This window comes from Candidozyma duobushaemuli (assembly GCF_002926085.2).
Source record: "Candidozyma duobushaemuli strain B09383 chromosome Unknown B_B09383, whole genome shotgun sequence".
NCBI lineage: Eukaryota > Fungi > Ascomycota > Pichiomycetes > Serinales > Metschnikowiaceae > Candidozyma > Candidozyma duobushaemuli.
Genome location: NW_020289895.1, coordinates 1,856,544 through 1,877,137, shown reverse-complemented (window position 1 = coordinate 1,877,137; position 20,594 = coordinate 1,856,544). Strand labels below are relative to the sequence as shown.

Genomic DNA, 20,594 nt, shown 5'->3' with positions numbered 1-20,594 from the left:
TGTTTCTAATGCTGCCTGATGAGAAAGGTCCAAGAGCTCAATAGCAGTAGAAGCCTTTTCTGCTTCCAAAACGGCAAGTGTAATGCTATGCAAAGTCCATATCGTAGCGATGAAAGTCTGGTCACCTATTAGAGGGTATGTAATAGCTGGGTTTCATTATCTTTCACTGTGAGTTTTCAGCATCCTCAATATTATCACCAAACATCTCCCCGGATCATATCGATAGGGTGCCTAACTAAGCGTTCGTCGTGCGCGCTTCATAAAATTTTTTGGACATTGCTTACAGTGAGGAACGCTCAGAACAAGTAACTTCAATTTTCCCATAACATGGTCAAGTTAACCCAGGTCGACGACGAGACCGCTGCCGCCACCGAGCAGAAACACACTTTCGACTACGCTGAAGACAGCGGATCCGACTCCGAGTCCGACTTTGACGAGGACGACATTGAAAATGAAACCTTGTATGATAGACTTGTGGCCCTTAAGGACATTGTTCCTCCAGAGAAGAGAGCCCAGTACAACTACTACGTCAACAAATTGAAGAGCTATGCCTCATCTGGTATTTCCACTTCGGGCTCCTTGTTGTGGGCCATCACCTCGACCGGTTTGTTGTTGGGATTCCCATTCTTTATCGCGCTTTTCTCCGAGATGCAGCTCCAGGAGTTGGAGAAGGGTGTTGCCATGCAGCAGGGCTCCCAGGACTTGATTGCCTCTGGCGCCGACCCCTTGCTGCTGAGGGCACCAAGGAGCAGAAGTAAAATCCAATCACCAACAGCAAACTGCATTTCATGAGCCACCGGGCAGTTGTCACGTTTTGATGACTTGTATATACAAATGAATCTTCATAGTAAGTTTATTACGATATAATGTGTACGGTGCCGGCAACCGCTTGCGGCGTTGAGTGTCTAATGTGTTTAGATCTTCTTGTGCTTGATGGTCAATGCGTAAATGTCTAAGAATTGGGTGATCTCCACAATGACTTCCGAAATGAACATGATGTGGATTCCAATTGTCAAGCCGGTGCCACCCAGACCACGGCGGGAGCACCACAGAAGGTCTGTAATCACAGAAAGTGATGAAATAGTGTGCCAAGAACGTCTGTAAAATCGGCACTAACGTAGGGATTTGGAAAAAGGGGAAATCCTGCAACGTCAAGTGGGCCAAAATGATACGGCCCACGCAGAATGCCATGGTGCTGCCGGTGGAGAAAACCAAAGCGTAGCAGTAGGTGGATGCAACGTCTGGGAAACTCCAGATGAGGAATCCCAAAAAGACAAAGTATGCAGCGAATGGGAGCAAGCCCTCCTTGGCGTTGGCGATCTCTGTCTCGGCCGTGTCTCTAGACAACCTGATGTTGGAGCGGTACTTCTTAGCGACATTGCCAGCTGCAGCTGCTACATTGAAGTAAATACCGACAAACCCAAAACCGATAAGGAAGTGAGAGACATCGAGAGAGTACTCGCCCAAGCCAAAGCCCAAGGATGACAAGTCCAAGTCAAACAAGTGAGCCGTCCACAAGCCTGGACCGATGAAGCCAGTGAGAGCATAGCAAAACACCAAAAGGAGCATGCCCTCCACGGGACCACTCACGCAAGACAAAAACAATGTGTGAGTGTGGAAGGTCTCCCATGTGGATGTGTAGAAGTTGGCCAAGACGGAGAACTGCGAGAAGAGGGTCTTGTAGCCGACGCCAAACTGGAACACCGAGGAGGTGACAATGACAAGCAAAGTGGTGTTGATGGCGTCAATTGAGTGGTCGAACAACTCGCCCAAGGGGCCCAGCTGGCCTGTTCTTCTGGCATGGCACCCATCGCATCCATCGAAGGTCTGGTACATGAACAAGTTGAAAGCATGGACAAGGTAGACCCAGCTGGGCGAAGGGGTGTCCAAGTAGGGATCAAAGTACAAGACCAAAAGCACACTGACGATGATGAAGACAAGCCCCAACAAGGTGATCAAGTTGGGAGCCATGCTCAACGGGAACAACGTGGTGAACCAGTTCCAGTACCGTTTGAGGATGTACTTGGAGACATAGGACTGGTCCTCCGACGAGTACTTGTACAACTTCAAGTTTTCAAGCTTGTTAGCTGGAGTGTAGACGCCCATGGTGGAACCGTGTTGTAGATGGAAGATGTAGTTTGGTAAAAAAGCAGTGGTATTGCTAGCAGCAGTACGGCGCGAATCCGGTTGCGACGGACGATAAGGCAGTAGAGGTTTTTGGGATATACAGTTTAATGAATTTAGAAGAATTCAGTATCTTTTCTTTTAAAAGGCCTAGTATGACGTTCATGGTGCAGAGGATTTCTTTGTGTTACCTCGGCAGACCCGTTGGGTTTGTGACTTTTTCACGCACACCACGTTTGACGTGAAAACGTGAATTATCTGACTTAGGAAACACATGCTCAACAATGCAAAGCCACGAAAATCCGGGACTTTGATTGGCAAGAGCGTAGTTTGTTGGATTTGGGATGATTTGTGGAGGTTTATTAGAAGATTTGTATGGTTTGCAACCAGGACCCTGGACCCTGGATATTTCGCAGCCATATCCAAAGGTGAGTATGTGTTGTAGTATGCAATGGCAAAAGCGGTGTCTTTCCTCTCTTTTTTTCTGAAATATAGTCAGAAGCAAACTTGGCCTTTTCGATTGCCTTTTAATCAACCTTCACGAGTGTAACTACAACCAGGGCTGCCTGATCGAAGATTGCAGCTCAGCTACTCGGTATCCAACACCTACCACTTCCACACAACGCAGGTTCCACACAACGCAGGTTCCACACAACGCAGGTCTGTCAGAGGGGGGAGTAGCGATAACTCCTTTCACGCATTCTGTGAAGATCCATCAATATAAATTGACACTCCTCGAAATCACCCAATACCGCCGCAGTCGATCAGCCCTAGCCGATATCTCTGCGCATCAGTCTACAGCTTACGTCACCAGATCGGCACACCAAGCCTATCTGTGGAAAAACACAAAATGTATAAAATCGCTGAAATAGCAAAAAACAAGAGATTTCTCGAAATGCCTCCCCCACCTCTATACTAAGACTTCCTCTGGGCCATAACCTCTGTAGGAATGGGTGCAAACACAGCCACCAGACTCTTCACGAACACCGTCCAAACACGAAACCTCACATCAAACCCTTATTCTCTTCATTTCCTCGTCTCCTTGGAATCGAATAATTTGGTCTCAGAGAGACCCTCAACTACCACAACTGGAGACTCCAGGTACGTGGCGTGCACATTGCAGAACCACCATGATCGCATAACTAAGAAAGCACCAACTACGCAACTCCTCGTTCCAGCATGTCAGACGTGGTCAACGTGCGGGTGAAGGTCACCAACTTGTTGGATCAGCAGATCACAGGGATCATCCACTCGTTCAACCCGTCGCAATCTGTTCTAGCATTAAAGTTGGATCCTTCCAAGATCAGGATCATCAACACTGCATTTGTCAAGGCCGTGCAAGTGGTGCCGCCTCACTACAAAAAATACAACAATAGTCATAAATACTCGCATCCCCGTCCGTCCAAGGTGGATCTCCGCAAGCTCGAGGCTGACTTGAACGAGTCGATTGCCAGGTATAGGCCTGAGCAGCCCAAGCTGGAAGGCAAGCCCGAGGGCAAGCTGGAAGGCAAGCCCGAGGGCAAGCTGGAAGGCAAGCCCGAGACCAAGCCAGAGCAAAAGCTGGAAAGCAAACCGGACAAGCCCAAACCTCTGCATACGCAAAAGCAGCATCTGAAAAGACGAGACTCGAGTGCCCACGCCCTCACGATTTTCAACAACTTGACGGCCAAGTTCGGCAAGGAAAACGTGCAGTGGCTCTCGAACGACTCGATCAATGTTTTCAAGGATGTGGTGATTGCCAAGCCGTACACATTGAACAAGATGGGCGGGAAGCGGTCGCCGAGGGCCGAGGAGGTCAAGAATGCATTGAGGGAGATCCTCTTGGATGTCGGGCCCGGCAAGCGGGGTGGTTAATATACGCATAGCATTGGAAGTAGGTTTGTAGAAGGTGTGGGAAGGAGAAGTGTTTCAGAATGTGGTGTGGAATGTGAGATGGCTGGGGCCACATTGAGGGTGCAAGATGGCTTTTGGGGTCAGAGTTAATATGGAGGGTACAATTGATGGAGGTGAAAACGAAAAGATGAAGTGGACATCAATTCCGGCGTCGTTAGCTAATGAGGTCCTTATCATAAGTACCCTGGAGAACTATCCACAAAACAAAGCTACAATCCTAGCTAAAACTACACAACTCCCTGCAAAGCCAATTGGTCCTAAATAAACTTTCATTACTGGGCTATATCAATTTCATCGATCCTCTGAACTTCTCGCCTCCCAGTGGATCTCTGCTGACTTGAACAACTTCACTGGACCCTTCCATTTCGTTCCCCAGAACCCGTCCCACTCGTCCCAGGAGAAGGTCAAACTGCCTTTTAAGCCTTCAGAAATCGGCCTCTTCCTGGTCGCCAAGGTCTCGAAATACGGACTCATCCAGCAGTAGCATTTGGTGCCAGGAGACTCCACCAGAACTTTCACGAGAGAAACGCCCTTCAACGGCAAATCCACGTCAAGAAGTATATTCTTGGAGGTTTCAGAAAATGGAAAATTCCAAATACTAGTCAAATCGCCTTCTTGGTGCTTATAAAAAGCCAACCGCAGGCGTTTGAGCAACTTGTGAGGCTTATCAAAGACAACTCTAGAAAGCACCAAGGGAGCTTCAGAATATCCCAGTTTGAGCTCCTCCAGAGCCTCAAGGTACGTTTTCCAGTAGCCCAAAAACCGCAATTGCGAGTCAATCGACACCCCTGGTCCAAACAACCGGCGCATTCGTTGCACGGTGAATTTTGCAACCATTTCTTCCACTCCAGCTAGAACACCCAGTTTCTGGGCCTCGTACATCAAATAACCGCAGCAAACAGTGCCTGAACGGCCTTTGCCCTCTTTGCAATGGATCAATGCCACGTTATTGCTTGAACTTTGAAGAAAAGTGTATATCTCCAGCGCAACCTGCTCCATCAACACAAGCGTGGGCACCTGGTGATCTGGAAACGGCCTGAACGAGCAATGGGGACCGACCACGGCGTTTAAAGCATATCCTGGACCTTCGCCTCTGAGGTTCCACATATGCCAATTGCCTCGTCCGTGGGACCTATCGAGATGGGCTACAACATGAGCTATGTTGTCTCTGAAAACTGCTTTAATTGAGGTATCTGTAGGACCAGCTGCCACAATGAGCCGAGGTGTGATGTAGGTGAGATCTAGCGTTGTGTGAGGGGTTTTGAAAGTGTGTTTTGGCGTGGAAACAACGGACTTGATGAAGTACATGGTTTGTGGTTTAAGAATGGCTGCAAAATGCATGGAATGAGTGAGGACACAAAGAGGAGCTGAGAGAGGATTTGAGCCAAATTAGTCGAAAGCAAAAGTTTAACTTCAGTTCATCGCTTATGCTGAATAACGACTGTTTGCTGGATTCTTGATGGGAATAGAATCTGTGTATTGTCTTTGTAGATCAACCTTTAAGCCATGTGTTGGTCTTTCTCCACACACAGTGATCGTACAGAGAAACCAAGGCCATTGCCAAAGTCAGCATCACGTTGCAAAACATACAAAATACTCATCCCACCAACTTTCCCCCATTTGGGTGGTTTTGGCGGAGGGTCTGACGACCTGGGGTAAGCTGGTGTACGGGTGTCTAAATGGTTGCAAAACATCAACTACGCTACTCAAAACTCCCTCTCGGTATAGTGTGCATTGGCCGTATATACAGATGACGCTGGCGGGCGCCAGCAGTGGCTCTCCCTTTTCAACAGTCGGCTTAACGGAGAACACCGGCAGCGTGGGACTGGAGAATCTCATTCACTCTTCTGGTCAACTCCGGGTCGGCACGGATTCTCAACTGCATCTTGGTGGCCTCAGCAAACGACGTGGCCAGCACCTTGTCGTCGAAGGAGCGCGACAAACGAGCAGCCTCCTCGAACAAGCCGACTGCCTCGTCGGCCTTGTCCTGGGTCAACTTCAACTGGGCAAGGGAGATAAGCGCAGCCTCGTTCTTAGGGTCCATCTCAGCAGCTCTGGTGAGCAAATCGGCAGTCTCGCCGTTCTCGTCCAAGCCGTCTCTCTGCAACAAAGTGGCCTTGTTGATCAAAGGAGTGGCGCCGACGCCGACACCAGGCAAGTCTCTTTGCAAACGAATGGCAATGTCGTACTGCTTGATGGCACCTGGAGTGTCGCCACGGTCGGCAAGAATGTCACCGTAGTAGTTCAACACCTCGGGAGAAGTAGGGAACTTGAGCTTGGCCTCGTCGAACAAGCGAACAGCATCGTCAAAGTGGGCCTTTCTGTAGACCACACAGGCGTGCTGGATGTAGGCAAAAAGGTTCTGAGGGTTCAACTCCTTGGCCTTCACAAAGCAGGCCTCGGCCTTGTCGAGCTCGCCGTGGAGGTAGTAGAGCTGGCCCTTGTGGTATGGGCAGTCTGGGTTCTCGGGCTCGATCTTCTCGGCTTTCTGGAAGTCGGAGAGAAGCAGGTCCATGGTGGAGGTTTCGGCGTTCACAAGGGCTCTTACAACGTAGGTTCTGGCTCTGGGCTTCAACTCAAAGGCTCTGTTGAGCACGGTGGCGAGAGTCTCGCGGTCGTACTTCAAGAAAGCAATAAGCACAGCGTATTCGTAGGCAATGGTGGCCTTGGTAGCGTTAGGAGAAGAGGCAGTAACTTTTTCGTCCTCGTAGGCGGTGGTGGCCTTGTGGATCAAAGTGTCGATTTCGTCGTATTTTTCAGCCTTCTTGGAGTAGATGGCGTCGGCAGCTTCCCACAAGAGACGGTCGGCGCCAGTGGACTCAGCAGAGACACCTTCGGGGCTGGTCTCATGCACGAAAGCGCCAAAGAAAGAGGCCAAAGTCACGGCAGAGGGCAACTGGGGCACTCTGTTGCGCATCTGCTCCTCCACAAGCTTGATGGAGTGTTTCTGCAAAACACGCTCCAAACGCTGCTCGACCGACTTGGAGTTGAAAGCACCGTAAACGGTCAAGGCGGTCAAGTCGAACATGGCGTCCGTGTAGCGCTCCAACTCCTCGTACGAAGAGGCCCTGCGCAAGATGCACTTGGCGTAGTCGGGCTTGAGTCTGATGGCTTCACTGGCATCCGCAATGACGTTCTCGTGGTCGTCCAACGAGGAGTAACAGGCGGAACGGTTCGAGTAGAACACAGGGTCCTCCTTGACACGCAAAGCAGCGGTGTAGAACTTGATGGCATCGGCAAACTTCTGCAGCTTGTAAAGAGCGTTACCTGTGGTCTTCAAGGCGACAGCCCATTCCTCCTTCTGAGCATCCGTCAATTCGGCAACCTGCTCGTCGGAAAAGTCTGGTTCCTTCTTGCTGTTGACAGGGTAAGGTGGCTGCTCGTCACCAGGGGTAGCGGCCTCGGCCAGCTCCTCGGTGGTCTTCTTCTTCTTCTTGCTTCTCTTCTTCTTGGACTCGTCTTTGTCAGATGGACCTTGCTCCTGTTGCTGGGCATAGTACCAATAAGCCCGACGGCACCTGCACTGGCAAGCACCGCGAGGGTTATGGCGGCCTTGTTTCTGGCGAAAAAGCTTGATTCGGCCATGATCGCTGGAAAAGAGACTGGTTGATCTTTGGAGTGGTTTTTTTCGGTAGCCTGAAAAACTTGCGAATGAGAAGTCGAGAAATAGGGAGAGCGCAAGCGCGCCGAGGAGGGTGGCGCTGGCCTGGGAAAAGGCAGGGGAAACAAGAGGCGGTTCTGGGGCTAAAAACGGTCTTTTGTCTGTTAGGGTTAGTCTAGGGACGGTGGCGGTGGCCTCCAGCTGGAGGACGGTGGGATGGGTATATGCAGGTCGGCGTGAGTTTGCAGCCATAAGCCCGAGGGCGACTGATATTGGTCTGGCGGTGGAGTTGGGGCGATCTAGTTGTGAAGGGTTCAGCAAATGCTGATATGCTGTGGTGACAGTGCATTGATGAGCGTAGACAATTGGGATCATCAATAAGCTCCTCTCACATAACTTGTCAAGGAGCCACTCGTCTCACTCCCAATCCCTCCAATTCACCTAGTTCTGGTACCGCCGGCGGGCCCGCAAGTGCTCGCCGTCATCCTGGTACGAGCTCTCTCTCACAACATCATCATACGTAGGAAGCCGGCTTTCGGCTTCTTTTCCATTGGCAGCAGGCTCCTCTGTTCCCAGGCTGGACGGAGGTCTCTCGGGAAGCGAGGGCTTCAGATCCGACGTCCTGCTCACGTTTGACTCGGAGGCATTCGAGTGGAGCCACGACGTAAGCTTGAGCCCAGAAAGCACCTGGACGTCAGGACAGAACAAGTCCACGTAACGAACCTTCTTTTCCACCTCAGCACGGTCCTTGAAATCGTTGATGCGCTCGCTCAGAAAGCCGCCAACTATGACAAGATTGTACTTTCGCGTGATGTTGCACGTTTTGAAGGAGGGTGCAAGGCCATCTGGAAGGGTGCAGTTGTCAAAGTACTTGCGAGGAATCTCGAGCTCGTGCACGTTGGTGTCGACATAGCTGCTGCTTGTAGCTGAAGACGAGCGCAGCTTTTTGGCATCGTGAAGGTCAAACTGGAGGTTCTGGTAGGTATTGTTACACAATTGAATCACCTCCTCCGACTTGCCCTGGTGGATAACTTCTCCGGCACCATCCGTCTCTAAAACAGTGATATTGGTGGTGCTACGCAACTCAACTGTAAGCTTCTGGAAGTAAATCACACCAAGGCCGTTCGACTCCTCTTGGTATCCATATTGAGCAAGCGAGTACCTGGCAGGGTTGTGGTGCAGCAACAAGTAGAGCTTGAATGTGGGCAAATGCGAGGGTATAAGGTAGGAGCGGTACTTGAAGCGAACCTCAAAGCTGAAAGGCACATTGGAGGCGCTGATTTCGTAAGCAGCGCTAGTTTGGCGTGTAGTCGTGCTGCTATTACTGGATCTTCGAGAAGAGGAAGGTCTTGACGGTTGAGTGGGAGGCGATGGAGTACCTCCAAGAAATGACGATAAAAAGCTCTTCCTCTGAGGTAGCGGAGGTGTGCTTGGGAGGGCCTTTTTGTAGTCAGCAGCCGGCTTCTTCGACACCTTGATGCCCACAATCTCGGGGATTCGGTTCTTGAAAACCATGTCTTTCCTGTAAAACACCTCCCGGAACTCCTCAAATTGCTGTCCCTCGAAAAGCGGGCGGTTATGACTGTCTAAATCAAGTGGAAGAAACGTGAATGGATCGAACGCTCTGATGTTGGTCTTGAAAACAGAGGACCGTTTGCACGTCACCTTGATGTAGTAACGCACACTGGCGAACAGACCCATGTCACTAATGGACGGTGGAAGCTGGGTATTTACATGATACGTCTGATTCTTGGGTACCTCCGGAGGACCCTGGCCCTGGTTGGGATAAGCTTGAAAATAGTTTTGGGCAACGTTCTTGATCAAACTTGTATTGAAATTGCCATTGTTGACCAAGATCAGTCGATTGTCTCTGCTGAACAGCACTTTATTGGTGATGCCCAGTGTCTTTACACACGAGTTGTTCAAAGGTATTTTAAATTGGAAAGGATAGGTATAATCGCCCGGCGTCAAGGTGAATTCCTTGGAGTTGGAAACATTCCGGATGTTCTCTGGCGGAAAGACAATGACGGAATCGTAGAGCACCTTGTGCACGTCCTGAAGAAGCTTCTCTCTATTTTCCTTCTCCTTCCGCTTCTTCAACGTCCGAGGAACCGTCATCTGCGTTGTAGCAACGCCTTCAAGTTTCACCTGGATGTACGTTAACGATATCGAAGTTGTAGTGGTGAGGCGGACGGTTCCCTGTATCACATCATAGTTGGTGAAGGTCCCGCCGTTTTCCCGCCGGTCCACATCCACACGAACGTCTATGCCCATTTTTTCACTCTAGCTGTATATGGCAGTTTTGACGGGTGTGCAATTGTAGAGCCGCCGATAACGCAGTTCTAAGCTGTTTTGCCCTTTTGCACACTAGGCTTATTGATTGAATTTGCGATAAGTCGCACTGTGTAGACAGACCAGCAGAGCAAGCTGCACCCAAAACACACAAAAAAGCAATCCTATGACGTGGTGGACACCGCAACAGCCAGGTACAGAACCTTAAACGAATGGTAGGGTTTGGTACCGAATTGGGCTGTGTTGGTTCAGCGGCTGTGGTGCCAGATGCGTGGAGAAGGAGGCTTTGCAGCCATTGACCCCAGTCACGTGCATCATCCAAGAATTAAAACCATACGGCAATCGCCATCACAGCGCCCCAGATCTTCATACCTTCCTCCACACCTCCACAAAGCACCTTCCAGCTTGCAACAAAGTGGTGCCTTAATTACGTCCTGCACACAAGGCCACAACCGCTAGCAATATTCTCAGACGTCACTACTCCTGGCCCAAAGCGTCGCTCGCATCTCCCACACACCCGTACCTCCCATACGGCTATCCCTCACTCAGGCAATGTCGGCTCCATTCCTTTCTCTTCTTCATTGAATGCTAGCTCGCTTAAGCAGATCTGCCGTATTCAACCCCTCCATAGCTACCTGCCGCAGACAATTTTCATCCTCCTTTATCGCAATGGCTCCTAAAACTACCGAGATCGAGACAATCCAGGAAGGCGACGGAAAGGTCTTCCCAAAGATCGGAGACACCGTCACCATCCACTACACCGGTACTTTGGAGAACGGCAAGAAGTTCGACTCCTCCCGTGACAGAGGCAAGCCTTTCCAGTGCACCATCGGTGTTGGTCAGGTGATTAAGGGCTGGGACATTGGTATCCCCAAGTTGTCTGTTGGTTCTCAGGCCAAGTTGACCATTCCAGGCCACGAGGCCTATGGTCCTAGAGGCTTCCCAGGTCTCATTCCTCCTGATGCCACCTTGGTCTTCGATGTCGAGTTGTTGGGCGTTAACTAAGCTCCCGTCATAGTCAATTGATCGCAACCGCTACGTCTTCATGTACAACCTCTCACCTTGGGCAACCACACTTTCGCTAACGGGAAGTGTTGGAAGGCTCACCTTGTAGTTTAGGTCGTACACATGCATTTGCGGAAGCTCCACCTGCTCAATGGCTTCATCCTCGTCGACCTCGTAGGTACCAGTGAATACCATCTCATGTCTGCTGAAGGGCAATACAGGGAAAGCTCCTTGCTTCAAGGGAACGATATTGCTGTCGTCCTCAAATTTCCAATTCACACCACGAAGAGCACTTTCTTCTGTAGTCAAGGTTGTCGTGAAGGTGAAGATTCTCGATGTGGGGTTCTCGATGACGTACTTGAGAACCGACTTTCCGTCTTCTGTCATAGCAGAGTGCAAAAGCACTCTTGGATCTTGTAAAGGTAAAGAGACTTCCCATTCGTCCGTTTCAAACTCGTTCTCGGGACCATTTTCACCTCTTGTCCAAATGTAAAGTGCTGACACAACAACGCCAATCAGCCTATGCGAGTACCGATGACGAGAGTTTGAAACAAACATTTGAGATGCATGGAAAGCACTTTGGCGAACATCTTCAATGGTTTGCACCTCCACCTCTGGATTCTTTGACCTCAATGTGAACAGACAACGTTTGATGGTGATAGAGTTTTTCTCAATAAGCTGATGGGTATCTTTGATGGTTGCTTCTGCTGCCCAAACACGGGATGGGGATGGCATAGATAGGTTCTTGTCCACATCCCCTTCCTTGTCTGACAAAATAAACGGATTCTTCATATCAAGCGATGAGTCTTCTCTATACCGAGGAGTGACACCGAGTTTAGTCAGGAAAGGCCTCCAGAGAACAGGTACATCGATGACTTTGAGATCGTACACCGACAACGATTTGTTGGACTCTCCCACGAGCAATTGCATCTCAAGCACGAGCTTGATGTCCAGCTTGGGCAGCATACTTGGTGGTTTGCGTATGCTTACCTGAATCGAACTTTCAACGTTACCATCACCTTCACCAAACAGATCGAGAATGCTCAAGTCCTCGTCGTCTTTCAAGTCCTTCCAGTTCGTCTGGGGAACGAGGTATTCCTGTTCATGCTCTCTTTCTAGAAGTCTGCTCTTGAGCTGAATATTCAACGATGAAAAGTTTGCCTTGTGGTTGGGTGCCTTATTGCATGAGATTCTAAGGGGTATCTCAATCTTTTCACCCATGATGATCGAAGCAAGTGGCTGAGACAAGGCGAGACTAACATCTGGTTTGTATGGTTGAACTGTGCATTCGAGGGCATCCTGGCCCTGAGCACGTATAACGTTTCGCTTCAAGTTATCGCCATCTTTAATCAATGCCGTGAAAGATTGAGCTTGATTTTTGCTAGTCAAAAGAGAGTGGATCTCTGACTTTCTCAAGGTTACAGTATGGCCGCTTGCTTTGATGGAGAGCACTGACGATATTTCCACTGACTCGATTTTGTACTTGCAAGGCTCTATGACCTCGTCAAGAATTTGGAGGGTATGACTGTTGTCTGTTATTGAAAGATCGGCATTGTACTCTGACACATTTCCAAGTTGCACTTGACTGAAATTGTTCCCTGCCTCTTGGTTCTTGATCAGGATTGGCCGACCTTCGTAATTGACAAAGACCTTTTCAATGGAGAGCTGTACTGCGCCATCGGTGATAAATTCTTGTAAATGATCAGTTGAAAAGGATTGGCTAAATGCTAACTGAGTGACGATGGTGTCGAACGCAAAGAACTCTTTCTTCAAGTTGGAGTTGAACAAATTGACCTCCACGTTAAAGAAGTCCTCTTTAGCATCAAAAGTAAGTTCAGCAGACCGGTCCAATGTGAGCTTCTCAATGGACGGACCATGAGTAACACCATTCTGGGATGCCAATACAGCGACTGTCTCAATGAGCTTGTCACTAGAGTTAAGCTTCTTGTAGATATCGACGAGACGGTGCGTGAGTAGCTGTCTTATACTTCTCCACCCATGTGGGAGCTTTTGATCTAAGATTGCACGATAGGTCTGCTCGGCATCCTCATACTGCTCGTTGTAATACTGCTCCTCCGCTAAAAGCCAGTCCAAATAACTCAGAACACCATCAAGCTGATTGTCTTGTACCTTTGCTTGGAGTGCATCCTTTGCCTTACCCAAAAGCTCAATTCTCCTGTTCTGTAGCTCTTTGGCATTATCAAGCTTCTTCAAGTAAGGGAGCCGGATCTGGCCCACTTCGGTTTCCTTCAGTTTGGTGAACGCCTTAAGGAATATCAAAAACGCCTGGGTTGTGATGGTAGAATTGAACGTATCGTGAAACGTAGAACCGCCAAAGTAGGCGACACAATTTTGATAAGACTTTTGTTTGACTTGGTGGCTCAACTCAAGGTCACTTAGAACAGAGGGTGGCACCATTTGCATCAACTCGGCAAGCCACTGGTATTGAACAGAAACCCATGCGGTATTGTCTGATTTTGACTGGTCCTTACAAAGTGAAAGAACGTTGGCAATGTGTGCTTCATGCTTTCTCAATGCTGCAGTGGGCTCTTCTGTGGAAAGGTACCCGCGTATGAGGTGGATCGCTATGACATCCAAAAGCTGCCTGAACTGGGCGTACAAACGAGCATCATGATCTGAAACAGACTCACTAAAGAACACGTCAGCATGTTCCGCAGTTAAGTCAATGAGTCTCTCGTAGGACAGTTCCAACATGGCAAAGCTGGACTCCACATTATGTGGGTGTATGAGCTGAAGGATTATCGCCTGCTTGATCATGTTCCTCACCTCCAAGACCTTGGGTGTAAGGTCGACCTTGGTATTCACAGCATCGTAGGATGGCATTGTGTAGTACTTCTTGTACCTCTGCTTAAGTCTGGCCTCTACGCCTGAGTAGAAGTCTGCAGCTGGAGCCTTCAAGTTGTTGAAAAGACTCGATGCAAGGATTCCACAGTCTCTCTCCAAGGTGTCCTTATCCGAATTGAGATAGAAAACACCCGTGAGCCGAGGAAGCCCCGAGAGCAAGCGTAGCTTGTCGATCCTGTCCTGATCCACTATGGGGTCTCCATCTGAGAGCAATACAGCCACATACTTGACACGCCAATCGGCGTACCGTTGTCTTTGTGCAGCTAGTTCTTCTCCCAAGGCTTCGTCGTCAGCAGGATCACCCAAAATGTGTGTTTGCACGAGCGCAAAAGGCAAGTTCCGGGTGTATTTGGTGAACCACTTTTCCGAGAGTATGCCGTTTGGAAAAAGGTCACTTTCTGTGTTGAACGGCGACGTGGCCGAGTGGGTGCCTTCCTCTTTTGGTTTTCTTTCTATCTTAGCTCTGGCTTCTGCCTCGTCGCAAAACTGAAACACATACTTAGCGCTCAGTAGACGGTTCTTGAGTATGCTGTTGTCCCAGATGCAATTGGCAATGTCTGATTTCTGCAAATGTGATTTCAAATGAGTTGCAGCATCGGTATCATGAAGAGATAGCGTCACGAGCGGCGCTAGCTGCTGAATCTGGTGTGTGTTGTAGAATTCCATGAAAAGTGGTAGTAGTAGTCTGCTAAGTCTTGATAATGCAGCAGACAGGACCGAGGGTGGGTCCTAGGGTGTTTTAGGTTTTTCCGCCTGAAACCTATTTTCTGGATGAGCTGGTGTTGCTTGACGATTTGAAGGCCCTGGAGATGTTGTTTTTGATTCTTCTGAGCGGAGATTCCTTGGGCTTGTCTTCCTGTTTGGGTGCTGGTTGGACTTCCTGTGTCTCACTTTGCACCCATTCGTAGCTAGGTGGAGGGTCGTCGTAAACGATGGACATTTCGGTTTTGCAATTTGTTTTTAAAAGATTGGTATGATTTGAAAAAGTGGGAGAAAGGGTTAAGAAGTGGGGGAGTAGCCTTTATATGTACCCTGGCAATTGGACTTGCCTTGATGGAAAGGACCGAGAATATGGTCATTCATTTTGGGTGGAGTAGCTTAATAAGACGTGTTAGGAATCTATAAGAATTCTGGTTTTATGGTCGGCAAATTACACGAGAAACTACGAAACTGGGCCAAATGCCTTACAACGAATCCATCGCGAGAGAGCATTACAGAGAGGCAATGGAACTCATTTAGGTTTTCCATTTGCATTCATGGCCATAAATGCTATGGAGACGTAGATTTCAAAAGTAAGGAATCCCGTTTCAGTGCAAACAAAGGGCCCTGACAGATGGACCAATTGTGCTAACAATGTGTCTAGACGCCTGGGTATGCTGCCTTTTATATTGTCTCACATACACGCCAGGGGTTCACTTACCAAGGCAGCAAATAAAAATATTATCTGTCCAAACCCTAAAAATATTCTCGTGATCACGAATCATCAACAGCTTTTCCCTCCATCACTGTAGTACAATTCGCAGCCAAATGACCCTACCAAGTCCACCACAAACAAACCATCAACACCCTAAAACCACCGAAAAACAAATCTATTATCATCTCCTGCCCCTTTAATTCAATATCCGACCCTCCATTTCCCAAATACCTCCCAAATCACCACCCTCTCCTGCTCATCCTTATCAGGGTCCTGCACTCGCAATATCACTAATCAGAATCCATCCATTTCCAACTTCTCTCTTCCATGTCCGACCCGATCAACGCAAACCCCACGGTGATCGACGTGGCAAATTTGCCTACGCGTGACACACACATCAAAAAGAATGACCCTGGCCAGGAGCTTGTGGAACGTATTACTTCCCTTTCCTTGAGGGTGCCTCATGACCTCAACGCTGCTTCAGATGAGGAAACTCCAGACTTGGTTTCGGACTCTGGCGAATCTGTCGATGAGGATTTTGAAGAGGAGGAGGACCCTATCGATGCCCAGGAGGTGTTTGATCTTATTGCTACCATTTCTGACCCTGAACATCCCTTGACTTTGGCTCAGTTGGCTGTGGTGAACCTCCCGGATATCACAGTGACTCACGGAGCCACAAAGAACGATCTTTCGGAGGTACTCATCCGGATCACCCCTACCATCACACACTGCTCGTTGGCCACGCTCATCGGCCTCGGCATCAGAGTCCGTTTGGAGAGATGCCTTCCACCTCGGTTCAGAATCAGGATTTTGATCAAGGAAGGCACCCACCAGTCGGAAAACCAGGTCAACAAGCAGCTCAACGACAAGGAGCGTGTGGCTGCTGCGTGTGAGAATGACCAGCTCCTCAGCGTCATCTCCCAGATGCTCTCGTCTTGCAAGTAGATACCGTCCTCTGTATATTAGTCGTTATATAATACAATCGTCATTCATAGGGGATGTAGCTCCGGGCTAGATGACCCGGCTGGCCTTGAGGTGGGCGTATTCGACGATCATGGCGGAGATGTCGATAAGCACCAACCGAAAGACATTATTCTTGACAAAGTCCATAAGACGTACGAGCGAGGCTCGGGAGCCCGGTTTGCCAAGATAGTTCACTAGCACCTGGGTATTTTCGGCAAGCTCCCGTACCTGGACGTAGTATTCTAGCTTGCTGCGCTGGTTCTCCTGTTTCTGTGCATCTGTGAGCCGGTCTTTGGGTGATTTATCCTGGAACCCTTGCGACGACTTGCGTCTGATTGACGAGTTCGACGTATTGCTAGTCATGCTTGTCGGCGTTGAAAGAGCGCTCGAGTACGAAGCTCCCGAATCTCGCCGGCGCAACTTGTTGTAGAACTTCAGCTTCAGCAAAAGCGTGTTGAACTGGTCTCTATGAGGATGTGGCAGAGTAGCAGAGCCCAGAGAAGACCGTTGTGGCGGCGCCGACATGGGCAGAATGGGCAGGGGCGGCTGTTCGTCCTTCTCCTCGTGTCCATTGAGCCCCAAAAACGAGAGTTTCCGGAAATCTCTCGAGAGCGTGGACATGCGAGACTTGTAGCTTCCAGAGCTCACCAGTCTGGCGGAGGAGCCCGGGCGGGCGAGGTCTGAGGCCGAAGTACGCCGCAGCATCTCAGGATACACGGAAACATCGTCGTAGTCCTCGTACTCGTCGTCTTCCCGAAACGCCTCGAACAGAGGCACCGTCCGGTTAAACTTAAGGAAGTCGTACGCGTTTAGAAGCTTCTCGTAGTACAAGAGCGTCGTGTCGTCCAACAAAAAGATCTCGTCCAGCTGTAAGGTCTGGACGTTTTTGCAGAGCATGCCGTTTATCTCCTTCAACAAGGCCACCTTGATTTTCAGCTCCGTCAAGGCCACGTGTTCCTCGAGCCACAAGGTCGGCGGTACCGTAATCTGTGGGAGAACCTCCTCGGCCTCTGAGCCCTTCAAGGATTCCTTCAAACCCGACAGTTTTGTTATCTCCAGCTCGTCGTCCAAATTGAGCACTCGTAGCAACAACATCAGCATGAACGCGTATTTCAGCAGCTTGAGCGACGCGGGAGCCGCGTATGCTCTATCGCCGTCAGCCAACATAGTAATAGACGTTTTGATATCCAGCCGTTTGACGATGGTGTTTTCGTGCGTCTGTAGTGTGTGCACGGCTGGACATTCCACTCGACGACAATGAGACGTGGTGTACGGGGAGCACGGGGCAGAGGAAAATAAGAAAAAAGAGGATTTGTTTCGAAGAGGTGGGAGGGCCGGGTATTTATAGTTTTTGGGGGTTTTCGGTGGTGTGGCGGGGCAGGTGGACCGGCTGGTGGGTCTAGGGTGGCTGCAACTGCGTATGCGACATACGGAGGGTGCAGCGTGAAGTGGTCTAGGGACGGGGAGAAATTTAATTTTTTGTGGAAATGGGAGGAAATGGGCTGTCTTTATAGTTTTTGCGGGGTATTTAAGGCTGCAAGTGGTTTTAATGGGAATTGGTTGGTGACAGCTTGAAAGGAGGGGTCTAACCGAGACGGCAGGAAGCATGTCAGTGGGCTTATGGAAATTAAGTTTGGACCAAGGGGATAAAACACTAACTGTGTTGAAGTTATTGGAGTCAATATAAGACGTGTTTATGTATGTGAAAGGTGGTATTTTGACATTTGATGATGGATATGGCGGTTCAGGTATGACAGGTATCAATATGATGCTATGTAGGTGATACAGGATAATTTTGTTGACAGAAGAGTGTGCTTAATCTGAAGTATTGTGAACTTGTAAAGCTCGGATTGACTGAACTAATCATCATTTTGGTAGCAGCATGTTAGTGATGTCTGGTCAAGAGCCACAATTCCATGGAATTGGCCTTTGTGTGCTGGAGTTTAGATTAGATTCATCAGTAGGCCTGATTCAAGCAAGAGCGGTTGTTTTTTTTTTTTTTTTTTTTTTTTTCTTTTTTTCAATGATAGCTCCAATTCACCATTTCCCTTCCGTAGTATTCATGAACCATGCTCTATCAAGTCAGCCAACCCAAAGCTGGACATATTAACAGAAATAGAGGAGTTCTCGAGGCAACAAGAACGTTGAAACAAGCGACAAATTTCAGCAATATATCAAAATCCCCAGCTTCCTTCCTAGTAATCACAACGTTAAGCAGACTATCGGGTATCTGCATCGCATGCACTAACCAGTACGATGCACCAGTATCCAACTACGCTAGTACCCACAACATTCTAAGCGCTATGAAATTTTTAATTACCCCAATTTAAAACAAAGCTTCAACAATCTTTCCCTCAGACTCTCTCAATTGCGATTCCGGCCTCATCCAGTCCATCATCACCTACCTCATCGGTACATTTTACCAAAACTCCAACATCCCAAATACAAATTTCTTTAAAAACCTCCTCATCTAGCCAATCCCATAATTCAGTCTCCAACGGTAACTTATTCTCAAAAAGGGCCTCCCCGCCTTTGTGTATCAGCAACCATGATGCCCTACCGACTTTACCGATATCTGCAGTGAAGGTTGCGAAGTATCAACACCTATGTTTTCTACCAAAAAACCCAAGTTCAAGCTAGACTTCAACATCAAGGAGCTCTCGAACATCCCTCATACGACTGGATACTGCTATGTTGATGTTTTTGTCCAGGACGCTCACGGAGGATTCCGAGCAGCATTGTCTCTGTGGAAACCAGTCAAGGATGACTCCAATGACACTGAGTCCAAACTGTCTACATCGGGACACGTTCATGTAAGGACATCAAAAAGGAAAATCCACAACTTCCGCTGCCTGTTCAACTACAATGTCTCGTGCAATTTGCGTTTTCCTTACAAGAAGAAGGATAACATGATAGGCAACAAGTACTTGTTGCTCAAGGTGTACTATATGGGCGAGAAGTCGTCCAAGTTTGAAGGCAACCAGGAGCTCGGGCGAGTGGAGCTCAATTTGGCTGAATACCTTAATTTTTCCGGTCCCGTCACCGCCAAGTACTTGCTTCAGGATTCCAAGGTCAACTCGATTTTGAGCTTCAGCGTGGGACTTTCGGAACTCCCGTCGGACTTTGAGTTCCTGACCCAGCTTCAAATCGACGACTCTAACCACCATTCCACTCAGGCTTCTTCCTCCCAACTGCAGAAAAACGACTCCAGCTTCAATGTGCCGCTGTTCCTGAAAAAGGCAGTTCTAGGCGGTTTGGACGGTGTGATCAACTCACAGAGCGCAGAGGAAAGCCACAGGACGTCTGGTGAGGAGAATGAGTCGAAAAAGGAGCCAAAGGAGCAGAAGGAGCCGCAAAACGAACAGAAGGAAACTCCACCCAGACAAACCTACGACAATATCATCATGGACCCGATCGTCAGCGGGCTCTACAGAAACGTGCTTGAATCGGCGTGGGATCCGGAAATGCTTGAATTGCTCAAAGTCCCTCCTGAAAAGGTCGTGGAGCACATATTTAATACTGGACCGGACGAGGACTGGAGAGAAGGCTTGCCTGTTTACAAGGACCTCGGCAGGCTTCTCAGAAGCGACAAAAGCAGAGAAAGGGACTCCAGCGGGCTTGTGGGCGAGGAGCTGTACCGTGAAGATTTGAAGAGCTGGTCGATTTCGTGGGTCTAAGCGGCGCTTTCATTGGTCTAAGCGGCGCAGGCGTCCTGACCCTTACAAAAGAGTGTTTCTGTCAGACTGGGCGGACTTGAAGCTGGTCTTTGCCTCCTCGTTCGTGGCTTTACCCGGCTTCTGGCCAAGTCACAATGCAGCTTTTCGCTGTGTGGCCGTTTCTGTTGGCCCCATAATCGACTGGTGAGTTTGGATATTTGCTCTTTGGCTCGAACAATCATCGGTGGGTGGTACGTGGAGCATGTGACCATAGTGGGGCCGACCACTATAGTATCGGTTTTTGAAACTTCTTGTAAAAGGTCATTCTGGGCACTTTGGAGTTGTGCCATTAAACAGCCCAACTTATTCGCAAGAGTGGACTGTCTTGCGGTGGGATTGTACTGCTTTTGAAGCAGAGAAGGCACGTACGAGAGGTGGCGACACCAAGGGCACATGGCACGTTTCAGAATGAGGCATCTCCGCTGGAAGCACCGTGAGTGTCTTGTGTCCCTGGTGCCTTTGTACATTCCTCTTCTTACCCTGCCAGGTCTTGATTCCAGGCCCCCTCGGCCGGTGCGTTTCCGGATATGGATGATTCTTTTGCGACTGGGGTCATAGCGAAACATAGCAAGAGATCTACTAGATGAAAGCAATAGAAGCTGGTTGCACTTTGGGTGCAAATGAGCTTGAGGTCGCAGTGTCTATTATTATACAGACCCAGTGCACTGGCACCGGGACCAGACTGCCACAAACGCGGCCGTCCGGTTAATACACCTCACTA

At 49.1% G+C, this 20,594-nt stretch overlaps 11 protein-coding genes across 11 annotated transcripts; 5 read left to right on the top strand and 6 right to left on the bottom strand. All coding sequences in view use genetic code 12, as the record gives it.

Moving 5' to 3' along the window:
* Nucleotides 1–327: 327 nt before the first annotated feature.
* On the top strand, nt 328–792 carry TOM22 (Tom22p; the record flags this gene model as incomplete). The annotated part of the gene is made up of 1 exon (XM_025480787.1): nt 328–792. The coding sequence occupies one exon, from the start codon at nt 328–330 to the stop codon at nt 790–792; it is 465 nt and encodes a 154-aa protein (XP_025335087.1).
* Nucleotides 793–914: 122 nt separating this feature from the next.
* On the bottom strand, nt 915–2,106 carry CXQ87_002271 (bifunctional diacylglycerol cholinephosphotransferase/ethanolaminephosphotransferase; the record flags this gene model as incomplete). The annotated part of the gene is made up of 2 exons (XM_025480786.1): nt 915–952; nt 981–2,106. 2 exons carry the CDS (start codon nt 2,104–2,106, stop codon nt 915–917), a joined length of 1,164 nt encoding a protein of 387 aa, XP_025335086.1.
* A 1,197-nt stretch (nt 2,107–3,303) lies between these two features.
* On the top strand, nt 3,304–3,978 carry CXQ87_002270 (uncharacterized protein; the record flags this gene model as incomplete). The annotated part of the gene is made up of 1 exon (XM_025480785.1): nt 3,304–3,978. One exon carries the CDS (start codon nt 3,304–3,306, stop codon nt 3,976–3,978), a length of 675 nt encoding a protein of 224 aa, XP_025335085.1.
* A 330-nt stretch (nt 3,979–4,308) lies between these two features.
* On the bottom strand, nt 4,309–5,325 carry TEP1 (putative phosphatidylinositol-3,4,5-trisphosphate 3-phosphatase; the record flags this gene model as incomplete). The annotated part of the gene is made up of 1 exon (XM_025480784.1): nt 4,309–5,325. The coding sequence occupies one exon, from the start codon at nt 5,323–5,325 to the stop codon at nt 4,309–4,311; it is 1,017 nt and encodes a 338-aa protein (XP_025335084.1).
* A 490-nt stretch (nt 5,326–5,815) lies between these two features.
* Nucleotides 5,816–7,602, bottom strand: TOM70 (protein channel; the record flags this gene model as incomplete). The annotated part of the gene is made up of 2 exons (XM_025480783.1): nt 5,816–7,504; nt 7,531–7,602. The coding sequence occupies 2 exons, from the start codon at nt 7,600–7,602 to the stop codon at nt 5,816–5,818; spliced, it is 1,761 nt and encodes a 586-aa protein (XP_025335083.1).
* A 457-nt stretch (nt 7,603–8,059) lies between these two features.
* On the bottom strand, nt 8,060–9,892 carry CXQ87_002267 (uncharacterized protein; the record flags this gene model as incomplete). Its single annotated transcript, XM_025480782.1, has 1 exon — nt 8,060–9,892. The coding sequence occupies one exon, from the start codon at nt 9,890–9,892 to the stop codon at nt 8,060–8,062; it is 1,833 nt and encodes a 610-aa protein (XP_025335082.1).
* Nucleotides 9,893–10,579: 687 nt separating this feature from the next.
* On the top strand, nt 10,580–10,915 carry RBP1 (peptidylprolyl isomerase; the record flags this gene model as incomplete). Its single annotated transcript, XM_025480781.1, has 1 exon — nt 10,580–10,915. One exon carries the CDS (start codon nt 10,580–10,582, stop codon nt 10,913–10,915), a length of 336 nt encoding a protein of 111 aa, XP_025335081.1.
* Nucleotides 10,916–10,945: 30 nt separating this feature from the next.
* On the bottom strand, nt 10,946–14,720 carry CXQ87_002265 (uncharacterized protein; the record flags this gene model as incomplete). The annotated part of the gene is made up of 2 exons (XM_025480780.1): nt 10,946–14,474; nt 14,572–14,720. 2 exons carry the CDS (start codon nt 14,718–14,720, stop codon nt 10,946–10,948), a joined length of 3,678 nt encoding a protein of 1,225 aa, XP_025335080.1.
* Nucleotides 14,721–15,521: 801 nt separating this feature from the next.
* CXQ87_002264 (iron-sulfur cluster assembly protein) lies at nt 15,522–16,139 on the top strand (the record flags this gene model as incomplete). The annotated part of the gene is made up of 1 exon (XM_025480779.1): nt 15,522–16,139. The coding sequence occupies one exon, from the start codon at nt 15,522–15,524 to the stop codon at nt 16,137–16,139; it is 618 nt and encodes a 205-aa protein (XP_025335079.1).
* A 66-nt stretch (nt 16,140–16,205) lies between these two features.
* Nucleotides 16,206–17,324, bottom strand: CXQ87_002263 (uncharacterized protein; the record flags this gene model as incomplete). Its single annotated transcript, XM_025480778.1, has 1 exon — nt 16,206–17,324. The coding sequence occupies one exon, from the start codon at nt 17,322–17,324 to the stop codon at nt 16,206–16,208; it is 1,119 nt and encodes a 372-aa protein (XP_025335078.1).
* A 1,439-nt stretch (nt 17,325–18,763) lies between these two features.
* CXQ87_002262 (uncharacterized protein) lies at nt 18,764–19,834 on the top strand (the record flags this gene model as incomplete). Its single annotated transcript, XM_025480777.1, has 1 exon — nt 18,764–19,834. One exon carries the CDS (start codon nt 18,764–18,766, stop codon nt 19,832–19,834), a length of 1,071 nt encoding a protein of 356 aa, XP_025335077.1.
* Between the last annotated feature and the right edge of the window lie 760 nt (nt 19,835–20,594).